Genomic DNA, 26,638 nt, shown 5'->3' on the forward strand with positions numbered 1-26,638 from the left:
CTTATGTAAAGGTATGTTGCTTTCATTGCATGCTATTAGTTTGGTTTGGGCTGCATGGACAATTTCTACATCACAGCTATGATTTTGAAATGTAGTGTTAGGAAATAGGCCACCCTTACCGGTCTTATTTCCATGCTCTCACCTTCAACCAGTGTAGATTTTCACAAATTCCCAACTCCCACATTTATCTCTTGTTTTTTCTAAAGCCAGTCTTCTGCCACATAATCCCTGGCTACTGAGACAAGTCCGATGGCCTAATTATGCACCTTATGTAAACTAATCTGCTCGTAAGTAAGTATGGGGTTATTCCTACCTGCATCAAATACTGTGCCTATCAGGTTATGGTTATTAAAATATAGCTACAATTGACACAGATCATACAACATCTGACGCAAAATAGTATGTTGTGTAATTATGTCACAGTGAATTGCTTTTCACTTGATAATAATTACTATAAAGTTTAGTGAAAAAAATGAAAGTCATCAAGAACATTACTGTGAGTGTGATTGTCAAAACTTGTTACAAAAATTACACAACACTACGACTGAGAAGCTCACATTTTAATAACTCAGAACTATTAAATTTTCAAACATACATCACAAATTTATAAAAACTTTAGAAATGATTAACCTTACTCTAGAACTCTGCACATATTTTGGGATGACAGGGGACAGTCTTATCAGGCACTCTGTACAGATACTCTATAACCAAATCCCAAAGTCCATGTGACCCATACATCATTATGTAGATTTAAACAGCAAACTAATATACATCTTACTAAACTTGATAGGTCAGCCACACAAATATGAGGGTGGTTTGAAAAGTTCTCACAATCACTATGAGAGGTCAGCATTAGCACAACTAGTTGTTCACATGATATTCATTGGAATGTTGCTTGTAAACATGTGCCATGTCAACATTCTTGGAAGAGAGCTGTGGTGGTGACATGGCTCTGTTGTTGTTCCTGCGTAGTGATGTGCAAAGATAAGGAAAAAAAAAAAAAATTTTGAGATTCGAGCAGTGATTAAGTACTTCATAAAGAAAGGTATGAAAGCAAAGGACATTCATGCCGATCGGCAATTTGGGTGCACCGCTATACCCCAGGGACAAAACAACAGTCAAAGCAGTGGAAACATACTGATTCTCCACCACCAAAGAAAGCAAAGACAATTCCTTCGGTGGGAAAGGTCATGGCATCAGTGTCCTGGGATGTGATGGGGATTCTGTTTGTAAATTATCTCTCTACTGGGCAAACAGTACTGGAGAATACTACGCTAACCTGCTGGACAAATTGCAACAAAAGATATACAAAACAGGCCATGTTTAACAAGGAAGAAAGTCACCTTCCATCAAGACAATGCGTACCTGCACACGTGCCATCACCATGGCGAAATTACATGAACTAAGGTATGTATTGTTGCCACACCAGCCTTATTCACCTGATGTGGCTCTGCCAAACTTCCATCTCTTCCCAAAACTGAAAATTTTTCTTGGTGGACGAAGATTCACTTCAAACGAAGAACTGATATTCAGAGTTGACATCTATTTTGCAGGCCTGGAGGAACCTCATTTTCGAGATGGGATCAAGGCACTGGAACATCGTTGGACCAAGTGCATTAATCTACAAGGAGACTAAACTGAAAAATAAAAAAAAAGTTTCAGTGATGTAAGTACTTTTTTTCTATTCCATCCCAAAACTTTTCGAACCACCCTTGTACTTTTAATAGTACATTTAAATAGTGATAATGAATATGCAACTACACTACTTTGATTAAAATAGTTAACATCAAATAAACTCAGGAACAAGTATATAAAATCTTTCATTTAACTGAAGATTACTAAATGAATATGTTAAAAACAAATAAGTGATTTAATGTACAAATGGTGGCATTGGTAGGAGTAAGATAAAATGCTGAGGCAATATAAACAACTTGAGAGTTAATCAGATGGAAAACAAAGTGTGATAATATAAAATAAGATATTGTGAAGATGGCCAACTGAAAATGGAACCAAAAATGAAGAAGACTGAATGAGAAATGAAATGGTATCAAGTAAGTATCTTTTTTTTTCTTTCTTTTTTAGATTTTCATGATCATATACATGTATGTTGACATTTTTCCAGAGCTACAAAAAATCACAGCACAGAGCACTATAGCTAATGCCCAACGAAGAAAACAAGTCAAAATTGAAATAAATAATCTTAAACTCAAGGTCACATTTGATATACTTTTTTTTAACTATTAGTCATAAAACAGCAATTTATTCAGAATACAATATGATGCACACTTTTGTACAAATTAATATTTTTGAGTAAGAGCTGACAGAAAACTGATAGTTACAAAATAATATTGACACATACAGCCAGGAATGCATAATATGGTATTTACAATAAGGTAAACTAATAATCCAAGTGACAACACAGAATATAAAAATGAATGCCACAAAAGTATGGTATTCAATGTGCAGTAACAAGAACTTCTGTTCCACCACACACTGTGATTACCAACAAATTTAATTACCAACATAAATTTAATAATTGATGACCAAACAAACTGAAGCTTGCTACAGTGTGTGCAATTGTACTTTTTTTTTTTTGTTACTACTTCTGCAACAAGGTCGTTACAGAAGTAAGATACAGGAGAGTACGATAATTAGTTAACAAGCATACTTCATAAAATGCATTGCTGTCACAGAGCACCTCAAATATGAATCTCATCACATTCTCTCATCACTGCCCAGGACCAGAAAGGGACTTGTCCATGAACTTCTTCTTTGCAAAGCACAGCCACCACTTTGATGGTTTCCCATCATCACTAGAGAAAACTTTTTCACATACTCTTACACCAGTCTCTTGACGAAGTTGCTGTATATACTGCCTCATCAGGTCTGAAATGGAAATAAACATCTATTGTCCTACATCCAAAATTATACACATGGAAAACTACCGAGTTCTGAATGTAATTACATAGAGTAAAACCTTTCAAAATAAAATATGTTTAACATCTGTTATCTAATAAGTAAGTGCAAGGACAAAGTGATTTCCATGCAAACTTAACCAGAACACAGAGTCTCTCAAAATCTTTCAAGTGCTTAAAGAATGATAATGTCAGTTGTAAATATGAGTGGTTTACTGTTTCTGCAGCAAGAACTGCAAGGCAAATTAGAAAAAAAAATTGAAATGGGACTGTTTAGTTGCAAAAATCTTGTAATCGTCTCATCAAAATCTGGAAAAATGGGAAAGAATAATTTCCAACATTTCATTCAAAATGTGTTCCTACCAGATGAAGAAACTATTTCATTACTTTTGTTGAATTCATGTTCTGGGCATAACACCTCTTTTTTTGTGGAGGATGATGAAAAAATCTGTAGATGTAATGTGGATTCTACCTGGAACTACTAGTGCAATTCAACCTCTTGATAAAGAATTTTTTCGTCAGTGGAAAGCATTTTCCAGGAAATTATCAGACAACATAATTTCCGATACCCCCATTTCAGGTTCATCAGTGGAACAGTATTATTAAGCTCCAGTCATATGTGCATTACCAGTTTTCTTCAGCACGCTTTACGAATTTGATCAAGTATGCCTAGCATGCAGTGCAATATGCAGAACAACGGCCAGGACCATTTCTGACTCCATCCTAGTTCTGTCCAAATAAAACTAGTGGTTACTGCAAAGTGCCTGACGGAATCAATGTTTCTTTTGTCCAGTATGCTGGTGCAAGAAAAATGTTTGTCTTTGTCATTCAATAGACACTTCGCATTTTTGTGATGACTACAAGGAATAGACATTGAACTGTTTCACTGATAGTCAAATGTACAACATTCAAACATTATTATAAGGAATGGCCTACAGGAATTTTTATAAAATTTAGTGCTGCAAGACACATTTCATTTCAACAAATTACAAGTCCTCACTGAAGGAAGTCATCTGTGACATCAAACACTGCCATGATTTTATTTTCTCTGCTAGCCACTTTTATCAGAATTACATGTGCAAGAATTGAAATGTCGATATGAAGTTATTCAAACAAATGTTTGTATAGTTTAAGCCAGGTTTTCACTGGAGCAAACAAGCTAATAAGCATGAGCAAAAGAGAATTCTGTCTGGTGTACCTGGTAGGCCTCTCACAGGTCTTTCAACTGGATGCCAAGGCAGCTACTTACGTGTCCCTAACCTTCCCCAGTTACCTAATCGGACAATGGAGAATGGCAGCTTAACATGGAATTTGAACCACATGTCTTTCGTGGCCACTGCAACATCTGTGAGAAGTGAATACTCAGTTAAAAATCATAGTGAAAAAGTTGTGGTCTGAACGGGATTTGATCCCATGTTCACTGGATCACGAAATGCACGCTTTGCCACTAAACACCCCACCCCCCCCCCACCCCCGGGGAAAAAAAAGCACACACAACATGTCCATTAGACCATACACACATAGTGGAAACGCCAGCTGTGTCACCTCTCAAGATGATGTTCAATTTCGGTAATTAGTGCTCTTGTTTATAAATTTCCCTCAATGATAATGAGAGGCCAGGGAAAAATGGCAGCCGACATACAAGAAAAATTTTGGAACAGTTCTAAGGAGATATGGAGATGAAATTCCATGTAAAGTGCACAATGTCCATGCATGTCACACTTCCATACAAACAGACACACTTAAATTCTTCCTTCCCTGCACCATTTTGCATACTCTATCAAGAACAGTGCGCTCGCCATGCAAAATAATGCCAATTGAATAGCGAAGTTTCACATTGCATCTCTAATGAGATATAATGCAGAATATTAGCTCCAAAAACTAGAAATTAATAACACAGCTTTCATCGGCGATGTTCGCTATCTCATATTCTCTTTTATTCCCTCTAGTATAAACAATTCTACCCACATACAAGCGAATGATACTGCATTTTCTGCAAATGCTCACTCGCAAGTGTTCGCTTCCATTCGCTCCATTGTAAACAGGCTTTAGGTGCTTAAAATTGGTGTCTGTGAACTCTGGATAATTCCACTATGTGGCAGTGCGTTAGTGATTCGCCAAGTCGTGCGCTAGGTGGGCAGGGTTGTACAAACCGCTGTTATAAGCTGTTCTTCGTGTGGCAAAAATGTGTAATTTCAAGATTTTTTTACAAAATATTGGCAGTGCCTCTTAGCAGCTAAAGCGTTTACAGTGCATTTCTTCCATTGTCTCCTTCCTGAGTAAAAAATTTCAGGGCAGTTTTCGACATGTCTTATTGGACCATTCCCTTATTAATAAATTATCTTCATTTTCTTGAATTATTATTTGATAACCTGTGTATAGCATAGTATTAAAACATTTTCCCCGTTGCTCTTTATGCCATAGGTGATATTTTGCTCCCAATCTATGACTAGGATATCTATACAGATATTGAATCCACTTGGAAAAAGGACACATTCTTGCCCAACTATCAGTGCTGCCAATTGTTTAAACAAGTTATCTCCATCTTCAATTATAATTTTTGTATCTTTGAAAAGAGATCTTACAGCGTTAATTAGATGAGGTGGGAAGCCTCTTTTGCCATAATCTGCTGCGATAGGTGTCTGCTTACTTTGTCAAAAGATTTTTCACAACCTACAAATCCTATATGCCTCTCTAAGTTAAATTCTTTCCTTTTTATTTATCAGTTGTTGTAGAATAAATGTAGCGCATTTGAAGGAGCATCCTTTTTTAAAACCTCTATGCTATTATAATCAAAATGTATTGGAGATAGCGCACAATCTAACAATGGTAAATCCAGGATGGAATAATGATGAGCATGGAGTGCGGTTTGGAAGGCAACAAGCGAAACACTAGAAAGAAGAGAAAGATGAATGGACATTGAGTATAGTACGAATGGCCTCTGACAAACTGTGGATAAGAAACAGCTTGACCACACAGTTGCTGAGCATGCTGCGCAAAGCAACGTTCTTCATTTTCACTACCTGGGCCATCTGGATCCTTCCTACCAATGCCAGCTTTTCTGGATTGTACATGTGGGAACTCTCCCCGCAATATATCCCACATTTCCTTAACTCTCCTGGCCCCGAACTTCACTAGTCATTGTCCCTCATGCGCCTGTATCATTCCCTGTTCCCACTTCACAACACTACACAGCCCTCTATTCCACAGGCTTTTTACCCCTCTCCTTTCTCTGCTCCCCCCTCCCCTCCTCTGTTTAACTTTCCAACTGCACCTACTTGCCCTACACACTCTCCTCTTCATCACTGTATACTCTCAAAAGCAGCACTTTATCATCCCTCACCCATAAATCCTGCAAAGCCCCCGTTTCCCGTCTCAGTCTCCTCCTTCCCTCCACCATCCAGACTGCTTCTCCCACCACGCACAGCTGCTTGCAGTCTGGCTTTGGCAGCCAGACACTCTGGCCGTGTGTGTGTGTGTGTGTGTGTGTGTGTGTGTGGTCTAATTTGGATGAAGGACTTTCCAGCCAAAGCTTACTTGTTTGATCATCTTTTTGATGAATCTATCTGTGACTCAATATCTCCACTATATGATGAGTAGCAATCTAACACTGCCATAGAGCACAGTCTCCTGTTTAAGATAATGTTACGGATTTTACAGCCTACATTAATGAGGCTAATTCCTCCATAGTTGTTTGTGCTGCTCCTGTTACCTCTCTTTAACATGGAGAAAATTTTAGCCAGATTACACTCCTCGGGTACCTTATCCACAGTCCAACATATGTTAATGACAGGATAAAGTATCATTGTATATTTAGAATCTTTATATAGGATTCTAAGCAGTACAGAGGTCTTTAACACGATGCTGGCAGATATGAAGCTATAAATTGGTAATTATGTAAATTCAAATGAAAATCAATAAACTACTGCATTAGCAGCCCTCCATAAAATTTATCTGGTTACCTACATACCCAAACCGAACATTTCATAAACATAATGACAAGTTGCAATGTTCCTTTTCAAACATGCCTGTCAAATATTAGACAGTAGACAAGAAGCAGCTATTGGGTATTTTTGAGAAAGGAACAAAGAGCCTTTTCATCAATTGAGGCTCTGCTGTAAATTTTATTATGTTCACTTTGGTTAGGATGAATGCAAATGGTATGTAACTGTTCTGTGACTGTTAATTACTAATACATTACACACAATTAGTTTCTGACAGCTGCATCTCTTTGTAAGAGTACACCCTGGTTCATCCCTGATGCCTGAACTCACACAAGGGTGATTTTGGAATATATTACATTGGTGCACAAGTTCGTAGCATTCTTATACTAGTTTAATAACCACGAAGATACACATACCAGAGAATTTAGTCATCAATAAAATTTTCTCCTTCACTGTTTACAACAGTCTACCAATGCTGGGGTAACTTCTCGATTCCGCAGTTGTAGAAATCATGTGGTTTTGAGGCAAAGAACTTATCAGGCCATGTTCAGAGAGCACTTTCAACTGGAAAGGAAGTTTCTTTGAAGGTTGTTCAATAGAAAGCAGAAAAGTTGGAAATCTGAAGGTGCTCAGTGTCAGGTGAATAAAGTGGGTGCTGAATAACTTCCCAACAAAATTCACATATAGTGTTTTTTTGTCAGTCTAACAGAATGTGGGCAGGCATTATAGTGGAGTAGCATCGTTTCACAATCTTCCTGTTCATTGATCTTGGATTGCATCTACAAGACGTCTCAGTTGTTGACAATAAATGCAAGCAGCGACAGTTACATCTCTGAGAAGCAGTTCATAGTAAACCACACTGTCACTGTTCCATTGAGTGCATAACATTTTCTTTTGTGGAAGCATTCAGGTCTTTGTAAGGAAAGTTGCTGCTTTGTTTGGCCTCAACCATTCCTTTCTCTCCTTTATGATAGCATAAAGATAACACTTCTCATCACCAGTATGAGCTAACCGATGATGGGCAAGCAGATGTCTACATATGGCCACCTACTGATTTTTGAGATATTGGTTTGGAACATGCGGTACCTATACACCCAATTTTTGAAACTTCCCCACAGCATGCCAATGACGCACGATGGTGGAAGGATCACGGTTCATTACATCTGCCAAGTCTCAAGTACATGACATGGACCACTGAGGATGATAATGTTTAAATGATCTTCATTAAACCCTGAATGTCTTCCTGAAAGTAGAGAACCACTAATGTTTAACAATGATCATCCTTAAAACGAGAAAACCATTATCTTGCCATGATCTATCCAATGAGCACTATCCCCATACCACCGCGTATGTTTCTCGATGTATCGGCTGCTGTCACCCGTCTACTGAACTCAAATGTTTGAAACATTCCGATTTCTCCTCTTGGCACTCCATTTTCTAGTGTCTGCAGCTCCATTCACTACCTCCAAATGAAAAAAGACAATATGTAAACTCAAATAGCATCAGTAAACTACAAATAAAAAATTACAATTGATAAATAACCCCATCATCCCGGGGACTTGATGACAGAGGGGTGGCTTAGTACCTAATGAGCCAGAAGGTCGACAGGTTCGCTAGCTTGCAGGTTGGTCGGAGGCAAGGGGAAGCTAAGAATAGTCCACAATGAAGAACAGGATATCCCCTAAAATACATCCTGTGACTCCGAGGGTGGAGGAGGAGTGGTGGGAAGCTCCCAACAGCCAAGGAGGCTACAAAGGGTCCCAGCTCACAGTTATGAGTGAAGACCTTAACTGAATCCACAGCAGAGAAGATGGACTTCAGAATGCTGGAGATTGCAGAAGAGGCAGCCCAGTACACAGGGAATAGTATGAGTGCACTAGAAATCAGCAACATCTGTTCACCACGTAAGGGGCAGCTTCAATGGCATCTGTTCCCTATGTAAGGGGCGGCCTGAATAATTGCTGGCAGTAGCTCTAAAATGCCTCTGGGAGTGGTGACCCTATCGTAATCAAAGCTCCTGAATAAGTTTCAGAGTAGCCAACCCTAAAGGCTTTCAGCCTTCTCCCCTAGTAAATCCCTTTACTAGTTCACACACAATGATAAACGACGATGCAGATGTCACTACCCCAGGGAACATCTAATTTTCCGTCACCAACAGTGGTGTATTGAGGACTTCGGAGTCTGGAGAACCTGACTTCATCGTGCAGGGAAGTCGGAGTTCCCTAAAACCATCAACCGATTGAGACCCAAAACTATCACACTCTTTGGAACTATCAATATTCAAACCCTCTGTAGGACCGGAAAACTCAAGCAATTGACTGATATCCTGAATAAACACAAAATTTCAATAACAGCTGTCCAAGAAACCAGATTCATGGATGATATGGCTTTTGAATCGGAAGGTTATAGAATAATTAAAGGGAAGCTGGCATCTAAGAACACATATGGCTCCAGCGTTTTTGGAACTGCCTTTTTAATAAGACATGATATGATGGATTCTGTCATTGGATTCACATCAACTGGCAAACGCATCTCTCTGTTATCCCTAAGATGCAGCAACAAGGGATACTCTATTGTAAATGCACACACTCCAGTTAATAATGACAACAAGAACAACCCTGAAAAGGTCCAAAGTTTCTGGCAGATGCTAGAAGACGAGATCAGTAAGGTCCCCGATCACCAAGTCAGACTACTGGTAGGTGACTTCAATGCTCAGCTGGGGAAAGAACAACAGTACCAAGACATACTGGGGTCTTACACAACACATAGATAAACAAATGCTAATGGAAAACTGTGAAGGTTGCGTCAGCTGGAGATCATTACCACAGTATTCCCTTGAAAAGTAAGATGCCAGACGACTTGGCAGTCACCAAACACTGCTATTGGATCATTTCAAATCAATCATGTTGCAATCAGTGTAAAGAGTAGGAAAAATATCATGAATGTCGGAGTATGCAAAGGTTTGAATGTTGTCTCTGACCACTTCTTCACACAAATGAAGACCAGACTACTACCTAATCGAAAGGTACCTCCTAACACAATGCCACCAAGGATTGATCTCCAATTCTTTACAGAGTATAAAGAATGCTTTAAAACTGACATCATGCAAAAAGAAGTGAAAGACTGGACCCAACTGAGGTCCACTGTAAGTGAGGCAACCAATACCCTCGGACATCCTCGAAGGAAGCGACATCATAGATGGTGGAATTCTGAATGTGATCTTGCAGGTGATGAGCATGCCACAGCCTGGAGGAAATGGAACTCGACTGAATGACAAAAAGACTGGGAGAATTTCACAATGGTGCAGAAACTGACAAGCAAGACCATCAGGTGTGTGAAGAGATCTTACAATCGACCAAGACTGGAAAAGTTGGATGAAGAATTTAAAATGTACAAAAATTTCATTGGGCCTTCAAAGAGGAACTCTCAGGGTATAAATCACAATGCCTTCACTTTAAGAATATGGCCAGGGAGCTGGTGTGGATTACAACACGCACACACTCATCAAACAGACACTCATGGATACAACCTCTAAGGTGAAGTTCAGAGGAGAACTATCTCGGAGTTTCAACATCAAAATGGAAGTACGACAGGGTGGTGGTCTATCACCCATTCTGTTTAATCTGGTGCTTGATAAAGTCATCAAAACCTGGGAATGTACGCTGAGGAATCTAGGAATCAAACCAGTTACCACTGGAGCTGGGACCCAAAGAAATGTGATAAGGTGCCTTGCTTTTGTAGATGACATTGCAATGCTGTCATTTCTGTCCAAGCCCGACATAAGACAGCGGTGAAGTAAGGGTCAAAAATATCGTATGACAAGACCAAATAATTAGAGAACCGACACTCCAGTAACATCCCTTTGACAACTATACATGGAATGATTGGGAGGATCAATCACTTTCGTTATCCTAGTGAATGGGTCCACCCCAATGGTAGAGATGGCACATCCATCTTAGAAAGGCATAACAAACTCAAAGCAGCATACTATCCGTCCCACAATCAGTACAATAAGAAGTGTATTTCAAAGAATGCTAAGGTCTGTCAATACAGAAGTGCTGTCAGACCACAGCTTCTGTATGCCGCAGAGAGGGTGAAGGCACAATGAACGGAAAAGGCACAATGGATTACCTGGAGAAAGCCGAAACACATATTCTCAGAAAAATTCATGGCCCGAGATTGCTCCCAAATTGAACCTACCGACTGAAGTCTAATACCTAACTGTATCAACAGTTAGAATCAGCCAACACCAGTATGTGACGTAGGAGGCTCAGGTTCTACCAAGAAGATCTTCTCATTGGTTAACAGCTACAAGACTGGAAGCCTGTGGCTTAATGAAGTACTAAAGGACATGGATTCAGCTGGGATCTCTGATCTTGAGGTAGAAGACTGTTCCAAATTTTGTGCTTTAGTAGAATCTTGGACCCCACCACCTAGAGTCCCTAAACGTCAGAAGCCCCTTTCACAGGAGAGGAAGGAGAAATTACCAGCAGGGCTCAAGAGATATTGGGAAGGGAAGAGAGCATCGAACAAGCATTCCTTAAGTGGGCTTAAATCAATTTAAAAAAAGCCATAGCAACTGAAATACCAATCTGCAAAAGAAAAATGCTACAAACTTATGCACCACTTAATAATTAATTTACGAACACTTAGTGCTTTTAGATCAGAAGGAACTGCATACTATATATGGAATTTATACGTCACTGTATATTTACACTTCGGTGTTTCCTGAATACAAGTTGTCATCTACTGTCAAAAGAGTGGTCTGATGCAGTTGAGCACTTTCATGTCAACAGAACTACTGTAGCCTACATCCCTTTGAAGTTGTTTTTTGTATTCAAGCCTTGGCCACACTCTGCAATTCTTACCCTTCACACTTCTCTACATTACCAAATTACCTATTCCTTGATGCCTCAATGTTTCTCTTCTCAGCCTATCCTTTCTTTTACTTAAATTATGCCACAAAGCACTTTCCTCCTGATTTTATTTCATTAGTTCTTCTTAATTATCTGGCCCAGCCACTAATTTTTCAGCATTCCTCTGTAACAACACATTTCAAAAGCTGCACTGTTATCAACCATCTTTCACTTCCATATAATGTTGCATTCCAGAAAAATACATTCAGAAAAGGTAACATTTATATTCATTGTTAACAAAATTCTCTTCTTCAGAAACACTTACCTTCCTCTTAGCAGTCTGCATTTCATGTCCTCTCTACATCAATCATCACCAGTTATTTTTCTGTCCAAATAGCAAAACTCATCTTTTACTTTTAGTGCCTAACTTTCTAATAATTCCCTCAGGATAACCCTATTTAGTTCAACTACATTCCAGCATGTTTATTTTATTTCTGTTGATCTTCAACTCACAATCTTTTTTCAAGACATTATCCAACCCATTCAATTGCTCTTGCAATTCCTTTGCAGTCTCTAACAGAATTACAGTCATTGGGTAGCCTCCCTGGACTTTATTTCCCTTTTCACATTTCTTCTTGGTTTTCTTTACACCTTGCTCAGTGTGCAGATTGAATAACATGGGCCACAGTCTACAGCCACGCCTCACTCCCTTCTCGACTACTGTCTGTCTCTCGCTCTCATGTCCTTAACTTTGATAACTTTTTGCTTACCATAAATTTTGTCAACCACTTTCTCTAAATATACAGATGTTATAAATGTGGGTTAGTCTTTCTTTAACCTATATTCTAATGCAAGTCATGCCGCTTTAATGTTTTTAAATCTTTCTGAAGCCCAAACCGATCTTCTCCAGATTGGCCTTCACTAATCATTTCATTCTTCTGTACATAATTTGTTTCAAGTATTTTGCAATCATTACTTATTATACTGGTGGCTTGTAATACACTTGTGAGCACCTATCTGCTTGGTATTTGGATTAGTGTATTCTTCTTGAAGACCGATAAAGTATTTAACCTGTACATATCTCATGTATGCCAGATAGAACAGTTATGTCATGGCTGGTTCTCACAATAGATTTTAATGTTCTGGGGGAATATCACATCCATCTCACTGCCGGTCACTCTCTTTCTCCTCTCCATAATGTTGTTGTCAACTTTCTTTCCTTTATTCCTTTCAGCATTCTTCTACTTTTTTGGTGTTGGTTTGTCATCTGACCTCTTGATGTTATATTAACTGTTTTTCCTCCCTACAAATGTTCCTTTAATTTTTGATAAACAGCATCTACCTTCCCTAAAGTCATGCAGTCTTTTGCAGCTTTGCAGTTGTCCTCCAGTCATTTCTGCTTTGCCATTTTCTACTTTCACAAAATCTCATTTTTTATTACCCTTTTGCCTTGCTTTATTTTTACATTTTCTTCTCTGATCTGTTAATTTTAACATATTGTGTGTTACTAAAATATTTCTGCTGGGCCCAATCTTTTTGCCTTGTTTCTCCTCAGCTACCCTCGCCCATTTTCAAGAGAATATTATCAACATTAAACAATGCCATATATCTTCAAGGAAAATAATGGCTGTAGTTTCTCCTTGCTCTCAGCTGTGCCACAATAGCAACATTGGAAGGTGATACCCCTCTTCAGAAACCATGCTAGTTTAGCCTCCCTGCAGATACCTAATAGACATAGTTGAATCAGCAGTTTGCTGTCTCTATCACTGATGCATGCAAGCCTGCCCACTGCAGAAAGGAATTCAGCTTGTGTGGATTTAAATACATATACAGTGAAAAGAAAGACAAATATTTGAAAAACGAATATAACACTGTTTTGCAGATTCCAACTCTGATATATATTTCACATTTTTATCTGCTTTTCTTTTTATACTATCCTGAACACCTGTGAACTATGTGAGTCATTCTCTCCAACAATATCCTTTATTTCTGGCAATCTTTCTCTAAATGAGAGAGCTTGTGGACTTCAACCTTAGGAGTGCACATAACTACAGGTTACTTAAAGTAAACTTTTCTTTTTATCTGATCCCGACATATCACACAGCAAAATTAATTGAAAATTATGGTAAAACTAATACACTACACAGTTTCATATTGTTGCTGTGTGTACTTACCTGCCTCACTAGGACTGCTAGGTTTGGCATATACAGAATTAAGAGGAAATCCTGGCTCACCAGGGATGTCAAACTTAGATATTGCCAATGCATACATTTCCTGCATCCCTTGCGCTTTAGTACTACATTTTTGTAGCTTCTTCAAACACTCCGTTATATACAAGGTAATGTAAATAAGCACTCTATCAGCTTCATTCTAAATAAGTGAAAAAGAAAAGACATAACTTTAGGTGAAATACATAGTTATTGTACAACTTATGCAAGAGCAAGAAATACTGGCATTAATTTTGAAGCATAAAATATCTGAAAGTTATAATTACAGACACTAAATACTGGTAAGTCTGATTAATGCAGAAATTCCCCAATGTTGACATAATTTGTGAATATCATGATTGAATACATTCAAAAAGTCACGAAAAGCCTCATTACAAAATGCAGCAATCCAAGTAAAACATTTTAAATGTTATTTTGTTATGAAGTGGTATATCACCTCAATCTATAGACAACTTCCATTAAGATCTAAGCACTAGTTACCATTAATGCACCACTGTACAATATTTCAGAAATATTCATTATTCTAGCGGCAGTTCACAGCAGATTTCTTTACATTCAATACAACAGTTGGCATTTTGGCACAAATACTTTTGAATGACGTTCAATATTCACATACTATAAAAATATAAAGGGATAAAAAATTTACGCTAAAACACACAGATTGTGTGTGTGTGAACTGTCAGTCAACCTAACTTAGGCCTCAAGCTACACTACAGATCATTATTTTGCCACAATTAAGAGTTCATATTCATGTTCTTTGGCTTCCAACTCACAAACAAATGTCACCTTTCAGCTTAATCTATAACTCAGGCTGCACTACAGAACCATCTCACATTCCAAAATATAATAGGGACACAAGAAAAAACTTACTGTCGTCATTCTGTTCTCTTCCTGTTTGCACATGTACAACATTACATGCTATATTGTTGTCATGAGATGATGAAAATTTTCATCATCATTAGGATCAGTTGACCTGAGAGGAAAACATGTAAGCTGCCCATCCAAATTCCACAATCAGCCGTCCTTATAATCATCTGATTCAGATGACGAGTAGTCATTTGGCTATGGTTGCAAAAATTGGTTGCATGGAGTCAACCAAAACATTTGGTATTGGTTGTTGGCTTTGACTCTTGACATAACCGTGTTTTGTTATGTGATGTCATGGTTGCAGCAGTGTATTTGAAATGGACAGTGTTTGAAGTGGACACATGGTGGAGCTCTCTGGGAGTGAATGTCGAGGTTTTAATGTTGCATTTGAGCATTGCTTTTGAGTGACTGGACTGGTCCAGTGTTGTCTGTCAGGTGTTGTGCAACTGGGATGACTCAAGTCATGGGTTAGTGATATGCACGTACACGGATAGTAGTAGTATTGCTTACACAGGGTACAGAACAGCAGTGCATTGGTGGAGCTGTCATTTGTACTCAGATGATTCATGTGAAAAGGTGTATGATGTGATTATGGCTGCACAATGCAAATTAACAGACTTTTAACATGGAATGATATATGGGGCTAGATGCTTAGGAAATTCCATTTGGAAAATCATTAGGAAATTCTGAGATCCACAGTGTCAAGAGTGTCTTGAGAATACCAAATTACAGGCATTACCTCTCACCACAGACAATGCAGTGGCCAACGACCTTCACTTAGTGACCAAGAACAGCAGCAGGGTGTATACGCAGACAAGGAAGAAAAATTCCCGGATTAACCGGGAAAACATGCTTTTTCCATGTTAAGTGACAGTATATTTTCCCTTATCAATCCTTTGAATGGTTACGGTTTTATACACGGCATAGAACTTCCCAGCACTTTAGAAAACGAAACTCAGATAAAAAGACACATTTTGGAAATATCTTTTATATGTTGCATATTTTCGTATTACGAAAGTATAGATTGGAATTCCACCAAACACCGCATGTTACTTTCCAAATCATTGAAATCGAGATTGCGATGCATTTCTGTAAGCCAGTCATAGCTCATGTCATGTGATCTCAGCAGCTGATAAGAGTGGATATTCAGAGCATAGGACACGTGATGTAGTCAGCCAACAGCAACATCATCACTGTTATATAGCATGATCACACAAACAGGGAAACTTAATAGTTTAAATTAATATACATAGTGTTGCTCTAAGGTTAATAAGCTGCAAGAGAAGTTAAGATTTCGCCTATAATGTTGATCTTTTTGCGAGTGTTACACTTTAAGATTCACACAAATGTGCCAGTAAAATTTTTAATAATGACAAATGTCTGATCTTCAGGGTTCAAAATTCTTATAAATGGCTCGTCATCAAAGAGCTGATTTTTAAATGATGGTCAAACGCTCTGCAATTTAAGAAATTCATGGTACATTCCCACACATAGTTCAACTTACGTAAAAGGATATTTACTTTGAAAGTAACACTTTTCAAACCGCCACTCGCAATATTTTCCCGCTACCTGTTAGAAATAAGTTCGTTTCAGCAGTTGCCAGAGAGTGCAGATAACAGGCGACACCGTGCCTGCACAGCTACCATGACGTAGAAAGCCCATATGTACGTATGTGTAAAACATTGAAAGATCGTACATTATGTCATAAAAGATACAAGACATCAGAGGATACCCCAAGAGCATCGGAATTTCGTGAACCATACTAAAATGTACACATTTAAAGTGCATACTTAAAGTGCACATTCGTATGTTCAGATTCCCAATCAAGCAGACCTCGACCTGATATTAAGATTTTCAGTGTGGTTTTCAGGATGTAAATTTTCTTGGAGCACCAGTATTGTATTATATCATGTTTGGTTCTTTATTATGGCATAATGCCATACGTGCTAGAAGATGAAGACGTGCACTTGAAATGCAGCGAACAGTTGAAACTCGCCAGTACTATGGAATTAAACAATTCGTTGCAGATACATTTTGTTTCAAATAAGCTGACTGCCTCTGCGGAAAAGGTTAATGAAAGTCAAATTTCTTTAGCAAACAGACAAAAATAACTTCATTGTTATGCAGGGTGACTAATGCTTGACAGTCAGAAAGGTGGAAATAAAATAAAATCTGAAACTAATGACATATTTTGGCCTTCTGTAATTATGTGAATGTATTTTAATTCACTTGATAGCTCCCGGCTACAGATGTGTGTTTTGTTTTCATTTGACGGGAGAGTAAACGAAGGGGAAACAGCAAAATCGCTAAATGTAAACACGGGTCACGTGGAGACTATCCACTGTAACTCAGACTGCTCTGCACATCAGCCTCGGATCTACGATATTTGCGAACCAGGTCAATACTTTAAAAAAAAAAAAAAAAAAAAAAAATCGAATTTTCAAAAATATGTTCATCTTGTAGCACACATCTTTCTGAAAAGTCTGAAACATAAAACATATGTGTTCAAGGAAATGTAATACATGCTATTTAGTCTTAAGTGTGCCAAAGTGCAGTACCACGCCTCTTCATAAAGCATTCTTCTATCGCACGTCACTGTATTTCGCTCTGTGGAATTGAAACATGTGTATTTTGTAATGGATGCCATCAAACTATATTCAGGACAGTGGAAATTGAAATGTCCTGTGGTGCCTCTCCTGCTCCCAGTTGGTCAGTTTGACAGCCTGCCCATCTTTAAAAAAAAATCTCGCAATTAATAGTGGATGGGATCATTTGTAATCGGGAGAACAAGAACTCTTCATAAAATTTGCACTCTTTATTGCCTATTAGCTAACAACTTGCTGTTTTGTGTGACATAAAATTAAATATAGGATACATAAAACCAATAAAGAAAAGAGACAAGCAAGAAAATACACATTTCTTCAATCCTTAGCTCCTAGCATTTTTTTTCCCCTCTCTAATCTTGCTACAGCTTTACATGGCATGCTTACCTTTCTGCGAAAGAATCTATTACCTCATCAAAGCTTGTCAAACGATTCGCTACATGAAAAATCGAAATGTCGTTACCTAATACCGAAAAAGCTGTTAAACACAAATAATACCCAAGACTGGTGTCGTTTCTCGATCTGATTATGTCTATTTTGTCATTGTCTGCTAGATAAAACAAAAGAGGCCTTTCTAATATTGGAACAATTTTGTAATAAACACCAAATAAACGAGACTGTTTTGGCACAAATGGCCATTTTTATAACACGACAGGATATATAATTCACAAAGTGCCAATATCAAATGCCTATTAGGCCTACTACAAGCAAAAAGCTTTATGTTAGGAAATAGTTTCACATTTCGTTCATACACACCATCTTCTCAAGCATGAGATCGAAAAGTAGCATTAAGAAATTTTTATATAAATTTGGAATCGTCTTATTCTTCCATAATTTGTGTGATGTCCCCGTTTCTTCTCCTCCTTGTTCTAACAAACAATCTTGTCATCATCAATTCTGCAGGTATTCCTGCCATTGTCAAAATTTGTTTGCCGATTAATTTCACTAACCCTGCCAGAATCACAGGTTTAGTTATCCCATGATTGTTTTCCGGTTAGGCGTTATTACGTGTTCGTACAACAAGTTTTCTGCACTACTCCCCGAATAGAACTTAAGCGGCTGCTAGCTGGGGACTGTACAATCTGGTCCTTACTAGTATAGTGACCTGGCCAATAATTTGTCAAAATGTCATTTTCTTGGGTACACCGAGAAGATAGTACGTAATCTTTCTCACCTGTTATTCCTATCAGTCATTTATTTCCATTCTGGTAGCCTGAATCTATGAATTTCGCTAGTAATTATAACAACGCTGATCATTCGCAAACCCAATCAACCACATAATCAGACAGCGATTGGCATTCATCCGTTTGGCTTTACTCCGCTCAGCTTGTATAGCCCCGTCCCCTTTTGTCTGCAGAAAGTTTATTTCTAGATGTGACAAGGATTCTCCTGACAGAGACATCATGTACACTATGCACGCTTTCAAAAATGAACTTATGATTCATTCAGAAATCAGCTTAAAATGTGTTAAAAAATGTTCAAAAACCAACAGGGATGCGTTTCAAAATCATATGAATAATTGAGAGACAAACGTGCGCTGGATGCTAGGTGCTTTGTGAAACAGGTTTTTTTTCTGTAACCAACATGGAGTTGATCCTCTCGATCTTGAACAGGGTTTTACTCACCCCTTTTTCAAAGAGAGGAAACCACTTTATGTTTAACTCGTGCTTCTCACTAATGGTACGACTACATCCTAAGTATTATTGACACATTTGACAAGTTTGCTTGGCTGTACCCTGAAACAACAGGTTCAACAAAATTGCTTGGCACGAGCCAAAGGATATGCCGACATCATCAGCAACGACGTCATAACCATATACCCATGTTTCACCACCCTTTGTAAACTTCTTTATAAATTCTGGATCACTGTCAACTTCATTCAGCAATTCCCCTTCTTGACCCTCTTTGAAATGTTTATACCACTCATAAACTCTTGCCTTACCTATAGTAGATTCATCAAAATCCACAATCAACATTTCGAATGGGTGCTGCACTTTATTCCATTTCTCAAGCAAAGTTTAAAGGAAATTCTTAAAGCCATCTTTTTCTAAAGTAAAAATTTACCAAGCACTAGAAACAACATATAAAAATTAAAAAATTCCCATTACTTTTTGATCACACCTAGCATATTTGTGATGTGAGGCTTAATCTGTGTATGGATCTTAACTAAATGAAAGCATGGTATTTTCCCAACATTTCTGTGGTATAGTGAATTAGAGATATGTTGAACTGATAGTACTGTTTTGTACCATTTTCTGTGTTTTCATCTTTGTCATTGTGATCGTTTCATAGCTTTTGTTACTGATAATAACTTTACACTAGTGCCTACGCTAAAGCACTGAAGATGATCATTATGTGATCGGAAGTCGATTTTGCTGTCAATAAATCATCAAAATTACGGCCAACGCTGACCTTCCTTCTAATTTAACAAATAAATGTTTTGCTTTCAACATCAGTCTCAACATATTTCTAAAATATTCTGACTGTGAGTTTTCCAAAATTGTGTCAAGATCATATCCTTACCCCACAATCTTAGAACATCCGTTATCTTGTAGTTAGTTATGTTGATCTTCAGAATCAATGAGCGCCTTCTCCTCTTGACTGCACTGTTGAGCTTTTTTAAACATAAAACTGGTGACCCTCTTCTTAACATCATTTACATCCCTTTTGGGATTCTTAGTTTGATTCCTTTCCTTCGTGCATTCAGGCAAGACATGGCCAAACTCACTGCAATTACAGCATCTCTTGCCCTTGCTTCTGTGGTTGCAATAACTTTATTTACGGCTGCTGGCACAATAACTGAAACACTACTAGTTCAAAATCAAACTGCACTTTCAGTACACGTAATAACTGAGTCTTCAGCCTCTTTGTTCCTGGTGTCCCTTATAGTTTGATTCCCATAACTACTGTCATTTACTCCTGCAATGACTTCACAGTACTTCCATAGTGTCTCCTTTATTTCCTTGCATTTTTTTGTTGTACCACAAAGTATTACATTGGTGCATAAGTTTGTAGCACTTTTGTTTTGCCTGTTGGTTCAAATGGCTCTAAGCACTATGGGGCTTAACATCTGAGGTCATCAGTCCCCTAGACTTAGAACTACTTAAACCTAACTAACCTAGGGACAGCACACACATCCACGCCCGAGGCAGGATTCGAACCTGCGACCATAGCAGCAGCACTGTTCTGGACTGAAGCGCCTAGAACCGTTCCGCCACAGTGGCTGGCAGCGTGTTGGTATTCTGGTTGCTATGGGTTTATTTATTGATTATCATATTTATTTGCAGTTCACTGCCACTACTTGAGTTTACATATCGTCATTTTGGAATTTGGAGATCGTGAGTGTAGCTGTGAGCACTAGAAAAACGGGTGCCAAATGTAGAAATCTGAACATTTCCGACACACTCTTCTGCTCAAGTTCAATAGAGCGGTTACAGCAGCGGAGGTGGCCAGAATCATTTGTGCCATGTATGAGGATAATGCCATTCGACGGAGCACAGCAAAACAATGGTTTACTAGTTTTTAGGAGGACCATTCTGGCCTTAGCGACTCTCCACATTCAGGAATTCGGGGTTTAATGAAGATTGTTTAAACACATTAATCCACAATAATTCATCACTGGCAAATGTGACAGTGATCAATCCATGAGTATGTGGTATTTGCATGCAATGGGGAAGATTCAAAATTTGGGCGTAAGGTTATTGCATGCTCTAGGTAAAAAATAACAAAAATCAGCAGGTGACCATATATGCATCTCTGCTTGTTTGTCATTAATGAGCTCGTGAACAACACTGACCATTCCTATCCTATATCATCGCTGGTGATGAGACACCGAGTCTTTATAGTAACATAAGGAAGAGAATGAAATGGTTGAGCCCAAACAAAGCGGCAACTTCCCTTACAAAGACCTGCACGCATCTACAAAAGAAAATGTTATGCACCTGGTGGAACAGCAATGGTGTGGTGTACTACAAATTGCTTGCCCGAGATGTAACTATCACTGCTTACAATGATTGTCAACAACTGAGACTACTTACAGAGGCAATCCAAGAACAGGGACCAGGAAGACTGCATGAAGTGATGCTACACCACTATAACACCTGCCCTTATTATGCTAGACTGAGAAAAAATGCTATACAGGAGTCGAGTTGGAAAGTCATTCTGCACCCACCTTATTCATCTGATCTAGCGCCCTCAGATTTTCACCTTTCCTGCTCTCTATCAAACAACCTGAAAGGAACTTCCTTTGCAGATGAAAACGCACCTCGAATATGGCTTAAAAAGTTCTTCGCCTCAGAACCACATGATTTCTGCAATCACAGAATCGAAATGGTACCCCAGCATTGGTAGACTGTTGTAAATAGTGAAGAAGAATATATTATTGAATGACTCAAGTCTTTGTTAAGTGTATCTGTTGTGTTATGAAATTCATGGAAAAACACTACAAACTTGTGCACCAGCCCAATATAAGTTTTGTGACTGAATGGTCTCCTCCCTCGTCTATCATGTAAAGGAACGATAAGCCATTATCATTATCTTTTACGTTCGATATCTCTCAGATTATGACAAAATACTTGTGAAGAGAGACTTCCACTTTCTTCTTTCATTGAGACAGTTGTTTATGTATCTCTGTAGCATTGGTCTTCGCATCAATCTTCTATCCCTCAAAAGCAATTTGCAATTGGTTTCAAAACATTAAAAAGGCAGTCCACTCACTCAAAGACCCATTTCTCACACTGAGTATCCTTCACTGCCATTAATTTCTTTTTTAAGTGTTCCACCAATGTCTTGACACAACAGTGAAAATTTGCAATAATTATGTGGACTGATATGAACAACAACAACAACAACAACAACAATTACTACTACTGCATCATCATCAATTTCTATAGTCAACACTTACTTTTTCAGTTTTGTATAACATCATCATTTCTACATATCACATCAATTTACTTACAGTTCACTCTTCACAAGAGTGTAAAACTGCACAATCTGATCTGTTATAACACCCTAAAATTAATGCAAAGGTAAACTCGAGAATTCCTACTCAGAATTCCAGGTCCAAACACGTTTTGTGAAAAGTTTTTGTTTCACTGGATACTACACATTTCCTCATATCAAATAAAATATATCTTTGCAATATTCAGTTACTGCTACTTTTCATTAAAATGAGAAATCTGTCTTCACATAACTCCTCATCTAAAACCCACAAAAAAAAACATTGATCCAGACCAAATGACAGATGAGAATTTCATTGTAACCATCATAGATAGGCAGCCAAAAATTATATCATTAATTGTTCAGTTGATCTTGGCTGAGCCTCCAAAATTTGCAGGAATAACAGTTCCAAATTTCAGGTAATTATTTATTATAAAAAAGAATACATACACAAATCATAAAATGAAAAAAAAGAACATATTGCCTCTCTACTTTGATCATACAGCTACTCATCTCCCATTTGTCTCTGGCGAGTCTGGATTACTTGGCTTTGTGGCACATCTGCTCTTCATTGGCATGAAAACCTCTAAATGCCCCATCCTAGTCCAATTACTGTGCCTTAGAGAAGGTCTTACTACATCTAGAAATACCTACTTACATTAAAGAAAAAATATTTTGTTAAAATTTGGCACACAGTAACTGCTATGCCCCATGGTTGGATAATTCACTAGGTATCTATACTTTAGTTCTAATCATCTCTCAGTTCATGATACAGCTCATTGCACTTGCCAGCCACTTAATGGAACCACCATTCTCCTCTTTTGTGGCAGGTTTCAGCACTGTCACATCAGTTCACTATGTGCCCTTGGGAGGTAATGAAAAAATGAATTGGTTGGCAATGATCATTTTAAAAGAGATCTAACTGAATTTATGCACCAATTTGTTGAAAGGACAAGACATCAGTGCAACACTTCATGTCTAAAATTAAACAGAAATCAAAGCAATGGACAGACACAAGTGGCCATGCACCAAAAGAGTGCTGACTTCATGTTCTAGAAAGTTAATGCCAATGATTCCTGGTCAGCAAACTATGAAGATGAAAGGTAAATGAGTCTCCACCTAGAAAACATTCACCAATGCCGAGTGGAGAATTTTCCACATCTCTTACAGCCTCAGCTATGAAGTCAACTAACAAGAAGAATTATGAGGGATGAATGAAACGTAATGCCTCTACCTTAGTTAATTGGGTTTGGATGGGAATATTTTAATAAATCAAATGCAGAAGTAATCCTCAGAATGTGATCTTTAATTACCAATATGCACTTTTCCACACAATCACCAGCCAATTGGATACATTTCTGCCAACGATGAATAAGTTTTCTGAAGCCGTCACGGAAGAGGTCGACACACTGTTTCCGCAACCACAGTCTCACAGTTCTCCCAACGTCTTCATCAGAAGCATAATTATCTCCCTGCAGATCGTCTTCCATTATCGGGAACAGATGGAAGTCAGACAGTGCTAAATCTGGACTGTATGGAGGATTCCGTACGGTGGTGAGACTCAGTCTCTGAAGTTCTACTGTGGTGGCACATGAAGTGTGTGGTTTGGCATTGTCATGCTGCAGGAAAACATTTCCCTTTTCATTTCGAACCCTTGTTAGCCATCGTTTCAGAGTTCGCAATGTTGCGATGTAATGCTTTGAATTTATTATTGTTCCACGATCAAGGAAATCAGCACGGATAACACCATTTGTGTCCCAAAACACTGTGTCACACAGGTCAGATGTTCCTGCCTCAACATCTTTAAATTTAATTGCCCAACGACGCACAGTACTCACATCAACACAATCACCATAAACTGCTTTCATTCTCTGATGTACAGGGTGGCGCAGGGAAACGGGAAAATTTGAACGTTACAGTTGGGAGCACTGTTGCGCCGGCAGATGATCGAAGCTTTGCACAATTGATGTGAACACATTGCCATTTAGTAATCATGGAGAATTGGACTGGTGCGGACATTCAGTAGCCGTGAGAGCGTTTTACAAAAATGGTGATAGTGCGACTGCCACGCAGAGAACATTTCGACAGCATTACCAGCTTGGACGTCATGGACGTGTCCCATCTGCGCATGTGATTACAACGTGAGTGTGTAATTTTGAAGAAATAGGATCTGCCTTGAAAAAGAAACCTCCAGGTGGCATTCCAACGGTACGTACCCCAGAGAACATTGCAGCTGCTAGAGCTGCAATCAAGAGAAGTCCTCGCCGCTCCGTTCGACAGCATGCATCTTCACTAGGAATTAAGTGACGAAGCTTACAAAGAATACTGCACGAATTAGACTTCCATCCCTATAAGTTGCAGATTGTGCAACACTTACATGAACGAGACCCTGCGTCACGTATGGAGTTTAGTAGCCAGACATTGGCTAAAATCAACGAGGACACGAATTTCCTTGGTAACTTATGGATATCAGACAAAGCCCATTTCCACCTGAACGGATTCGTGAACAAACAGAATTTTCGTTACTGGGCACAGGACAATCCTTGTGAGTTTCACCAGCGACCACTACATAGCGCCAAGGTCACAATATGGTGTGCTGTATCATGTCATGGTGTTGTCGGCCCTTATCTTTTTGAACGTGAGGATGGTAGTGCAGTGACAGTAACATCCGCTCGATATGTTGAAATGCTTCAAACATTCTTTACACCGAGACTGTACGAGCTTAATCTTAACGTCGAAAACATGTGGTTTCAGCAGGACGGAGCCACGTCACACACTGCTCGACAATCGATGGCAGCAGTTCGTCAATTGTTTGGAAGACGCATTATTTCACGTAACGGTGACATTGCATGGCCTGCGAGATTCCCTGATCTTAGTGTGTGCGACTTCTTCCTGTGGGGATATCTTAAAGGCAAGGTGTACCGTACACGTCCTGCAACAATCCATGAACTGAAGGAGAACATTGAAAACGAAATCACTGCCATTCCCCAAGATTTGCTACACCACGCATTCCAGAGTTCTCATAACAGGCTGTTAGAGTGTGAACGCCGAATGGGAGCACATCTTTCCGATGTCATCTTTAAAAAGTAGAGAGACACTTTTGGAGATTTTGATTGTAAAGACGTACTGAATAATGGCATACTGAATACATTCACTTTCATTAATAAATTACTAGTTTTATGAATTTATTCGTGGAAATGGCATTATTTCGAAATTTCCCGTTTCCCTGCATCACCCTGTATCTCCTTTGGGGTGACACCTCCTGCTGTCAAGAACTCAATGACTGCACATTGCTTAAATCGCACTGTCCAACCGTCTGCGCAGGATTCCATACTTTACACTGTAACAACACAACCGTTCTTCAATGCTAAGGCTTCCCACCAACTGGAGCTGTAGAGAAGAAGCAACGGAACAAGCCAGTACCTGCTGCATACCAATGCTGCCAACTGTTGAAGAATTATGATGGTGGAGGCATTACTTTTTGGTCAACCCTCGTACATCAAGTCATAAGGGATGAAGCAAATGCATGGCACTGGCATCCACCCATTGCTTTGATTTCTGTTTAATGCTTGACATGAAGTGGTGCATTGATGTCTTGTCATTAGTAACAAATTGGTACATAAATTTGAAGTCTCAACTAAATTTCTTCTTGTGACATCAAATCTTTTCCACATTGCAGCAAACTGCTCCCCCCCCCCCCCCCCCCCCACACACACACACACCTCCCACCCCCAAAGACTACAGGACCAATAACCTAAAAAAATTTTTAATTAAATTGAAATGTTTCACTTGTAATTCAGATATTATACCAAGATGATACTGATGGGAAACAGTATATGAAGTGTCCACTAAAAACTGTACCAAAACACCTTTATGAGCACCTTGTATGGAATGAGCTAGTAGGGCTCGAAACCCACTGACATTACAGGTGATAACTGTAAGAGAAAACACAAAGTAAAAACAAGATGGAACACAATACCAGGCCAAAAGGATCATGCCTAAAAAGAACTGCTGCTTTTTAATGTCTTCAGCCTCATTTACAGTCTGGAGCTGATATGCACCCAAACAATACTGTAAGCCTCTGTAATATAACACAAGCAGAGAACCAAATATCAACCGATATTTCCCAAAGCTACTGGAAAGGGATAAAGTCTGCAAGAACACACAGATAATAACAAACACAACACTTTATTACTTCAGGAATACTGGTATTGGAAAACTCTTGCCATGGAGTAGCTACCCTACTAGTCCAAGACACGTAGGCTAAATGCAAACATATTACCGAGA

At 38.7% G+C, this 26,638-nt stretch overlaps 1 protein-coding gene across 1 annotated transcript in view; it reads right to left on the bottom strand.

The window, feature by feature from the left end:
* Positions 1-541: 541 nt before the first annotated feature.
* The window catches only part of LOC126203294 (actin-related protein 2/3 complex subunit 3), a 40,256-nt gene continuing 14,159 nt past the window's right edge, over positions 542-26,638 (bottom strand). Inside the window, exons 3-4 of the mRNA XM_049937554.1 lie at positions 13,890-14,085; positions 542-2,886 (exon numbers count right to left, since the gene is read on the bottom strand). Of these exons, the coding sequence (XP_049793511.1) occupies positions 2,729-2,886; positions 13,890-14,085 (354 nt within the window). The 3' untranslated portion in view covers positions 542-2,728. The remainder of the gene's footprint in view (positions 2,887-13,889; positions 14,086-26,638) is intronic.

The sequence above is a fragment of the Schistocerca nitens genome, chromosome 9 (assembly GCF_023898315.1).
Source record: "Schistocerca nitens isolate TAMUIC-IGC-003100 chromosome 9, iqSchNite1.1, whole genome shotgun sequence".
NCBI lineage: Eukaryota > Metazoa > Arthropoda > Insecta > Orthoptera > Acrididae > Schistocerca > Schistocerca nitens.